At 30.2% G+C, this 9562-nt stretch overlaps 2 protein-coding genes across 3 annotated transcripts; both read right to left on the reverse strand.

The window, feature by feature from the left end:
- Window positions 1–255: 255 nt before the first annotated feature.
- Window positions 256–3893, reverse strand: Nst (phosphoglucomutase 3-like protein nst). The gene is made up of 8 exons (XM_078190724.1): window positions 3186–3893; window positions 2744–2867; window positions 2570–2640; window positions 1918–2495; window positions 1552–1842; window positions 1323–1480; window positions 925–1233; window positions 256–820 (listed from the first exon to the last, which is right to left on the reverse strand). The coding sequence occupies exons 2-8, from the start codon at window positions 2836–2838 to the stop codon at window positions 682–684; spliced, it is 1641 nt and encodes a 546-aa protein (XP_078046850.1). The 5' UTR covers window positions 2839–2867; window positions 3186–3893; the 3' UTR covers window positions 256–681.
- Window positions 3894–4159: 266 nt separating this feature from the next.
- Dnmt1a (DNA methyltransferase 1a) lies at window positions 4160–9393 on the reverse strand. Of its 2 annotated transcripts, none has more exons than XM_078190722.1 (15): window positions 8918–9393; window positions 8458–8821; window positions 8058–8384; window positions 7835–7987; window positions 7294–7753; window positions 7019–7218; window positions 6543–6957; window positions 6159–6482; window positions 5943–6094; window positions 5536–5870; window positions 5351–5462; window positions 5098–5247; window positions 4864–5030; window positions 4552–4792; window positions 4160–4485 (listed from the first exon to the last, which is right to left on the reverse strand). In XM_078190722.1, exons 1-15 carry the CDS (start codon window positions 9376–9378, stop codon window positions 4207–4209), a joined length of 4140 nt encoding a protein of 1379 aa, XP_078046848.1. In that variant the 5' UTR covers window positions 9379–9393; the 3' UTR covers window positions 4160–4206. The 2 variants fall into 2 exon arrangements, with proteins under 2 accessions (XP_078046848.1, XP_078046849.1); XM_078190723.1 differs by lacking the exon at window positions 8918–9393 and having other exon boundaries at window positions 8458–8576; window positions 8663–8714.
- Window positions 9394–9562: the final 169 nt, after the last annotated feature.

A 9562-nucleotide genomic window follows, 5' to 3' on the forward strand; every position in this document is an offset into this window, starting at 1 on the left:
AATATAAGTTTTACCATAATGTACAACCGGTATTTTTCTATGAACGGGGTTATAACTGTACTATTTAAATAAAATTAAATACAGAATGTAATTCTAAATATACTGTACCATAATTAATTCTACAGAAGTAAAAGATACGATAAAGCTGATCGTTGGGATTTTTTGATATACAGTAGTTAATTATTTAATAACATTATTTCTTTTACGAAATATTGAGTTTTTTTTACATTGGACAACATTTAGGAAACAAAAACGTCATATTTCATTATATTTTATTAAAGTAAGAAACATTTTATCTCTTTAATTGAGTTTACAATTTAAAGTGTTGTATTTTTCTAATCATAGACGAAGATGTTATTGCATCGTTGCATTTGCCGGTAGATGTCAAATACGTTGAATAATTAGGCTAAAAAAATAGAATAAGAACATCAAATGTGTATTTACAATTCAACGCACTTCGCATAATCGTCGAGAATGAAATAGCCACTTCCATAATTAACAGAAATATTTATATTGTTCTTAAAATTTGTATAGTTCTTTCAGATATTGTTAATTTGTAGATAAAACTAAAATTATAATTGCACGAATTACAATTGTCATATTTGAAGATAATATGCATTTTTTTAGAAACATAATGCTTAAGTTTTAGTATAAATTTAGAGAACATTATAGAAACGTTTGTTACGAAAGCTGGGGTTCAGGTCCAACTCCGCCTGCGTGTCTATGCACCAACAATGCTACATCTGTAATGAATTTATTAAGGTCATTTGGATCTTCACATTCTGCATATACTCGCACCACATTTTCAGTTCCTGATGGTCTGAAAATTCGAAGTATTGATTAAAAAATGATTTCAAACTGTAAGATGAATATAATAAATATAAGTGAAAAGTATTAAGTATATAGAAGTTCGATTGTATGTACCTTACAAAGGATCGACCTTTCCTATATTGCGATACTACACGATCAATTTCGTCTTGTAATCCTTCAGGTGATACACATCGTCTTCCAGCATCGGTTGTAATTATAATATTTTTATCACTGACTTTTACCAACAATTGTTTGTTTGGTAAATCCTTATAACTTTTCTCCCAGTCTATTATACTCCAACCTTTTGCATGTAAAATTGTTTCAACTAGTAACATATCACTAAAGGCATCACCAACTGACTGATTTATTACATCAATCATATTTAATAATGTAGAAGCAGCTTTTATTTGTGAAGCAGTCAGCCTAACAGGAACAATCAAATTATTACGTGTTAATATATTTACTTGCAATAAATATTATCAGTGGTATAAATACATTTTAATAAAACTTACTTGGGATTTGTAGTAGCATTTTTAAGAGTTTCAATGACAATGTCCTTAAACACAACGGTTCCATGTCCATTTGCTTCAAAATATATACCTATATCAAATTTTAAGGCTTCATTGTGAAGATGTTTCACACCAGTTGGTGCACATACTACTGGAATTTGCTGGAAATAATTGTTAATCAATAATAATGAATTTGTCATTAATAGTAATAATACTAGTTATTTTATCTTACCAGTACATCTGAAATGTATTTAGTAGAACCACCATTAGCATAAGCTGTCTGTACTAATCCCAAATGAAAGAGATCTATGAAAGAGTTTAATTCTTGTAAGAGTTCTTTGAAATATTCAGCGATGAGTGTGGCTATCTTGTCACCATCTAAAAGATGGAATTTATTGTTTTCGTCGAGATAGAAATATACTATTCTATCTGCGTCGCCGTCTATAGACACACATCTAACATTAGTTTCAACGCTAAAATTCGTAGGTGGTACTTGTTTCACTTTAACATAATCAGCTCCACACTGAAAGAATTCTTTTTGCTTATTGACATGTGTGTTCTAATTATGTTAAATAAATGATATAAAAACATATAATACCATGTGATTCAATTCTCCATTTCCATCATTGTATAAATTCATTGTTAACGATGTTCCTAAGTATTCTTGAAACTTTTTTGCAGTCATTGCACCAACGCCATTAGCAGTATCTAATGATAATTCTGCTACATAATGACCATTATCCACTTTATCTTGTCTAATATGCTTAAATGATTTAGATATTCTTTCATAATAGCCATGTAATGTAGCATCGCCATACTTATCTTTTGTATTTGTACAAACAACAAGGTAATGTAATTGAGGAGTTGTAATCACTCCAAAGTCTTTTATTGTTCCATTTAAGGCTTTAATTCCTGCAATAGCAGCATTGAATAACACTGGTCCACTTTCCCTGGTATCTCTACCAATTATTACAGTTGCTGTTGCAGACATATTAATATTTTGCTCTTTTATAATTTGCTCTACATTAGAAACAAGCTTTGAATCTTCTACATTAGCTAAATTAGTAGCAATAAGTTCCCAAGATGTTTCTAACATTTCACCAGCTGGATCTACAAGTTTTACACCATTATCTGATCCAATGTTATGGCTTGCAGTAATCATTATACCAATTGCAGCTGTTAGGAAGACAATACTTGAAATTAATTATTATAAATAGAATATATGAACAATAAAATTTGTTTGTATTTACCATTTTTCAGTTTAGATCTTAAGACTGCTAAAATTCCCATCCTATAGAGAACATGTTCCAGAAGATGTGCACTAGAATAAAATATGAAAACATTTATAAAAGAAATTCAATGATATATAATGAAATTAAATGTTCTATTACAAATATTCTCATATTTTTGTTCGAAATACTTACGTTGTTCGAAAACCGGCAGTACCATATTGTATATGATCACTATATTTTTTCTTATAGTTTTCATTAAATAAAGATTCCAATTGTGAAAATTCCATCTTTTTATTACTGTATTATTGTTTCGTTACTAAAATTTAAATAAAATTGTTAATATGCGTATACAGTACAATGTATTGTGCACAGTACACGAGACAGCACCTGTTACATCCGTCATATACATACAACAGAGTGAAAGTTAAGGATCATGATTTTATAAAAGACTAATAAGTCACAAGTGCACATTACATATCAAAACTTTTGTTTAATTTATAATCAATGCAAAATGATAAATTAAAACTTGGATTAAATGACTGTATTTGTTAAACCGTATTTTTTTTATTGCGATAGATAATTTAACCTTATTTATTATGTCGTGTATTTCTGTAAATTAGTTGAAACAGGTTACCTTGGTCTTCAGTAATTGTTAATAAACAATAGGTTTTCAATTTGTAATCACAAAATATTTAGTAATGTGAAAGAAACAATTCTTTTTAGTGCTTGAAACAAAACTGCTATTTTCCTTATCAGATTAGATAATGTTGTTTCACTGTCTACCTGACAGGCGATACGAATAAATAAAAATTTTCAAATACGTTGTACGATATAATTATTTATTAATATGTATATTCAACTTATTTAACAAATTATCGAAGCACATACAATGGAAACTGTACAACTATCCTCTATCTAACAATTGCGAACTTAATCGCAAACAAATAATTAAAAATCCAGGTAGAGATACTTGACACATACAACATATGCTGCGAAAGTGATTGCACACGTTCGATGAAATGAGATAAACATTATTGACATGATCGTAAAAGCTTAATAGAATTGACATTACTTAATAATAATCATAGATTTCTATGTCTTATTTTTGCAAGCATCCTCATAAGTTCGACATAGATTGGTTTTTTAACAAAAGAGGACAGCAATATTTATTTTTTAAGGACAGCAATAATTCTGATCTTTCTCGACATTTTTAAAAATTTGTTTAAATTATCGGCAGCATGAAGTATCATTATGAAAAATTAATTTATAAGTACACACATAATGTTTTATATAAAATTTTTAAATATAAAAGAATTAACGGTATTTTTTAAAACTTTTATTTTTTATTCAATTTTTATAGCTATTAAGTGGTTGCCAATTTTCAATGTAAAAGTACATGTAAAAATCATTAAATAAAAGAGATATACACTTTTGTTTTTTTCGTCTAAAATTGACAGTTTAATTTAGAAATAAATAACAACTATATTATAAAAAAACCATAAGCTATGGGAACTGTATTTTATATCTAAAATAAATTAAATAAATATTTCCATACAATGTTAAAACAATTCGATGAATAAGATTATTAACAAAACTGTATTAAAGACTAGTTGGTTTTTGTTAATACATAAACGAAAATTATTCTTTTAAATACTTTAGTTAGACCTGTTATTAGCTACTTCAGTCTTTATCAAATTTAGTTCTAGTTTGGTGTCGAAGATTTGGTGAATCTTTGTAGTTATATTTTCTTCTTGTATGCATTTCCTTATCTCATGTCCAATAGCAGCACCAAGCGGTGGTGGAACTGCATTCCCAACTTGTCGATGTTTATCCAATATAGTTCCATAAAATCGAAAACTGTCTGGGAATCCTTGAGATCTTGCACATTCGCGTATACTGACCACTCGAGTTTGTACTGGATGCAACACACGACCCTAAATATGTGAGGATTTATGTTTTTATAAAATCTTTATTAACTCTCCTCTTTTTTTAAGTAGTACCTGTTTTCCCATAGGTTCAGGATTTGTAATAGTTGTACTAAAAAATCCATCCCACTCCAATCTACCATATAAACCAGCCCAATGATTATGACGATTTCCCGTATGCGGAAGACACCATGGAATCAAAGTGTTGAATTGTCGATCTGTAGGATCGCATGCTTTTCCTAAGGAACAACTGCATACCCCACGATACGCTCCACTGGAACTTCTCCCAACTTTTTTATCATCATAAGTATATTCCCTTAAATATAGATGAAACATATTTAAAAATTTTGTTTAATTATGTAAAATCATAATAAATAATCTACGTACAATTTTTTTGAGTATGTCCCATCACTTAATCTGAACGCAACATTTGGCAAATCACGCCAATCCGAACCACCAGTAATTGGAATGTGCGCTATTCTAGCTTCTACAAGGGGTGCCATTTCTTTACATATATGATCTCTTAACAAGGGCTGATACTGTTTTGCTCTCATCTAAAAGAGTAAAAAAATTGAAAATCTTATAATATAGAAAACAAGTATTGTCGTAAAGTTTGATTACTTTTCGTTGAAAATGTGATATTGGTTCACTGCTGTAAGACATCTCTTCCTTATTCCATCCATTTTTTATTTCTGGTAAATCGGACATAGAATCTCTGACACTGGTTGTTCTAAATGGCGCTGAATCTATCCAAGTACAATTAGAGCTATACTAAAATAATATATTTAAAATAAGAATAATTTATAAGAATCCTTGTAATAATAATAAAAATAGTATATAACGTTAAATAGAAATAAAATGTAATATTATTTACCTTTTTATTATTGACTAAAACACTTAATTGACATGCACGTTTGCTGAAGACGTGTGTAGGTTCTGGATAGTTTGGAAGTGTTTGTCCAGGCGCAGCAGCCAGAATGATCATTCTACGATAATTTAAAAGAGTAAAGTTTGTAAAATAATGACGTTGCGCCGTAATTACATTATTTAAAAAGAAACCTTCGTCTTGTTTGAGGAACTCCATAATTTCCAGCTTGAAGAATACCAAATGTACATTGGTAACCCATTCGTACTAGACACCGCAGCGTTAGTTTTAAGACCATACTTTTTTTAAAGGATACAAAATTTCTAACATTTTCCATAATAAAGAACTTGGGTCTATAGTAATCACAGTACGATAGGTAAGATACGACAAGGGAGTTTTTAAATAAAGAGTATTGTCGTGAATTGAAACGATTCATGCCACTAAATCCTTGACACGGTGGACCACCGCACAGTAATTCTACTTGTCCTTTCTGAGGTAGTTTTTGACCAATATTATCTGTTATATCACCCTGGAGAATATATCGAATCTGTTACGTAATAATAACATAAAAAAATGTTATCAAATAATTTCAAATACTAACATCCATAACTTTCTGCAATAATATATTACAGTCTTCTGTAAATACTGTTGTGTTTGGATTATTTAATCGATATGCATTAGCAGCTGGTTCTTCTTTCTCAATAGCCCATAAACATTCCGCGACACCAGCTTGATGTAAACCTTCCGATAGTCCTATAGTAAAGAAGTTATTTAATTTTTGAATGATTATATTAAAGAAATATGATAAAATACACACCACCGCAACCAGCAAATACATCCAGCGTCTTCAATTTATTTATTACTACTTTGTAATCAATAGGCTTATTCACAATTGTCTTTTTCTCATTTTCTTCAGTCTTTTTTCCTTTAAGCTTCAAGTTACCTTTACCTTTACTGGTCTTCCCAATGCTAATAGCGTGATAAGGTGGCTCATCAAATGTTTTCTTTTGTAGATTGTAAACTTCATTGAAATAAAATCGATTTGGTCCTAATGCAGACCATTCATCAATAGGCTGATTCAAATTTTCAGAATAAGCAAGATAGCACTTATCGACAACGTCACTAAATTTGACAGTGCACACTATAAAAATGATTTTATATCATACACAGTTGAAATATTCATCATAAATGTGCAATATACCTTCGTCACTCCAATAAACCATATTTATATCAACTTGTTCCACTGATGTAGATTCTTTATGAGTATTTTCGGGTCTATACAATTTATTTACTTTAATGTTAATATCACAAGGTGAAACTATTACGTCATTTGTAATAGCATATATCATGTTTATATATCCTATGCAAAAGGGATCAGGAGTATCATAATTTGAACCCTTGATATGATCAGACGATTTTCTATAAAATTCAGGATACATATCTTCGTCTACATTTTCTCTTTTTACTTTCACATCTTGATTCACAATTTTATTTTTAAATTTAAATGTCCCCGGCTGCAAAAATACTGCAGTACCAACTCTATATTCTTCACCTTTGTATTTTATTACTCCATAAATAACTTCTCTGCTACTTTTCTCTTCTATTTTCTCGTGTACCTTTAAATATTTTTTAATATTAAAGAAATATTACACAATAATTATTTTTAATTTTACATACCTTTGGCATATTGTATAGTTCTAGTGTGCGTAAACGAGCACAAGCAGCACAAAAGCGATGTATATTCTCTTTCCGACGACATTCAGGATCAGGCAAAGGATCTTCAAATCGAGCAGTTTCAGGTGTGTAACGTTTTTGATAAAAGAACGTCTTGCCATCTATGTCTTTTACTTCATCTTCAAGACTCAAATTCGTATTGCCTATTACATTATACGTATAACATTTCTTAAATGATCGAGTATATTGTTTCACTTGTAATATTAAATAATTCCTACCTAGATCAACCCAATTGTTTGAAATTTTTTTAAAAACGACGGTACATTTGGATCTGATAGATGTAAAAGGTACATCGTCACAATCATCGCTTAAAAATAATTCTATAGGATCCGATGTTTCTCCCAAAATTGTATCGTTTCCTCTGTGGAACCAATTAGCATGGAACTGCTTTATACCATTTCTATTTTCCCACATATAAATGATTTTAGCAATATGAAGCGGAATTGCCGTGTTTTTCGGCTCAACAAGTACATATTCGTTCAATTGTATATTTTCATTGCCTACAATGACAGATTTATAATATGTTCTCTGGTTATCAATAGCAATTTGTTTTCCCACCCATACAATATCCTTTTCAAGTTCCTTGAAAGCTTTCTTTCTATTTTCTCCTTCAATACTCTTATTATCTATTACAGTTTCAAACTGTTCTTCATTTTCTGGATCAGAGTCATCCGCTTCCTAGATAGAAACATTATAAGTTTAGCTAAATTTAGTAACTATCACATAATTAAAGAAAGATCATGATATTGTTATTTATACTTGAATGGCCATATTTGGACATCTTCTTTTAACGCAAGCCTGCTTGTTCCTTCCGCTTCCTCCAAATTTGATCATATCTTTACAAGCACTGCAAAGACCACAATCGGGTTGTTGACAATTTTCACATATTCCACACCTCTGTCGTTTAGGTCCCTGTATTGCGCGTGAAAAATTTACATTACTTGAAATGTATTTCTAAAATAACGATTACGCAGACACGTACCATTGTTATTTTATCATCGTGCTTAATCAACTGATCTGCAAAAATATTTTCGAACATATTGTTCACTAATTGAGTCGTAGTTGCTTTTGTCCAGGCAGGTTTTTTAATTTTCTGTTCCCGACGCTGTGTTCTACGAAGTGCACCTCTTTTCCCTAATGTAACACCAGCCAGATTAGCTAATGCTCGCATACAAGGACTTGTGATAAGGAGGACATCGTCCGAATCGGCAGAATCATCGAACGACAATACTTGATCGCATACAAACTGTGCGTGTCGTAGTAAAGTATCTTCGCTGAATCTTGAAATACCTTTGGGTGGAACGATCGTCTAAAAATAATGCGGTGTCGATATGAGCCAAAAATATTAAAAAATAATATTTTCAAAATTATATTTTTATTACTTGAAGCTTGTTCAGTAAATCTTCATAAGATGGATTAAGTTCATCTAACAGGAATTCAATGACCAGTTTACTGATGTATATCTTTTCTCTAACAAGATCTATGAAAGGCGCGTACACTTCTGATGGTTCCATCAAAATATATTCAGCGAATGCTGTATTAAATCCAATAAGAGCTAGTTCACCTCCATCAAACCCAGAAACATACCACTCATTTATCGGTCCCATGTCCTTAGTAGGTACTCCACCTTCGGGTGATGCATCCTCTTCATAAATTGCTTTCATGTAGCCAGAGAAATATAAAGCTATATTTTTTTCTATGAGTCCAGCATCAAATGGACATAAATGACCATTTTTATCATAAACACTACAGTACGAGAAAGACAGAAGTATATATAGTGCAAATAACTATAAATTACAAATCAAGCAATGCTTTGTCAAAATATTAAACGTAAACCTTTACCTAAAATGAGTTAATTTATTTTGTGGATGTTCATCACTTTCATGTATGAATGACTCATCTCCGCTAAATAAACATAATTTTGGATCAGTTAAAGCAATAAATTCATCAACAGCTCCATTCGGATGTCCTGGATAAAATCTTAAATCATCATTTAATTTTTGACGACAATATTCACATTTTTCAAATACAGTATTCACTTTCTTAGTTTGAATTTTTGCTCCACTTTTCTCGCCTTCGATCTTCATTTTTTTTTCAACATTTCCTTCCAAATACTCATCGTTTAAAGTTGGATTTTGATTTTCTTTATTAGTTTCATTGTTTACAAAAATATCCCTTGTAGAATGCAATTCTCCTTCATTGTTAACATCCGAATCCGTTCTTTTTCTTTTAGCAATTTGTTTTGAAAACATATCAATTATTGTTGGTTCATATTTGGTAGATTTTGTACTGCCAGGTTTCATAATGATATACAAACTAAATTATTATAAATACTTGAATATCAACTAATCCGTTTAATACTGAAACATAAATAGACTAGCGTAAATATAGAATCAGAAAATATTTCTATAATCGAAAAATTTATAAAACCAAGACATAATTTATATGAATTATAAAATTTATACGCAAAGAAAAAAATAGTATTAG

Source organism: Augochlora pura, chromosome 9, assembly GCF_028453695.1.
Source record: "Augochlora pura isolate Apur16 chromosome 9, APUR_v2.2.1, whole genome shotgun sequence".
In the NCBI taxonomy this organism is placed as follows: domain Eukaryota; kingdom Metazoa; phylum Arthropoda; class Insecta; order Hymenoptera; family Halictidae; genus Augochlora; species Augochlora pura.

Bases quoted from the DNA above. Each gene is read 5' to 3' on its own strand.
- Dnmt1a (XM_078190722.1), bottom strand. From the start codon at position 9,378: ATGAAACCTGGCAGTACAAAATCTACCAAATATGAACCAACAATAATT. The intron at 6,483-6,542 runs GTATATTGCACA...TCATTTTTATAG, and splicing joins GGTTTATTGGAGTGACGAAG to TGTGCACTGTCAAATTTAGT. The intron at 4,793-4,863 runs GTACGTAGATTA...TCTATATTTAAG, and splicing joins GGGACATACTCAAAAAAATT to GGAATATACTTATGATGATA.
- Nst (XM_078190724.1), bottom strand. From the start codon at position 2,838: ATGGAATTTTCACAATTGGAATCTTTATTTAATGAAAACTATAAGAAA. The intron at 2,496-2,569 runs GTAAATACAAAC...TCTTCCTAACAG, and splicing joins AAGATCTAAACTGAAAAATG to CTGCAATTGGTATAATGATT. The intron at 1,481-1,551 runs GTAAGATAAAAT...AATTATTTCCAG, and splicing joins AATACATTTCAGATGTACTG to CAAATTCCAGTAGTATGTGC.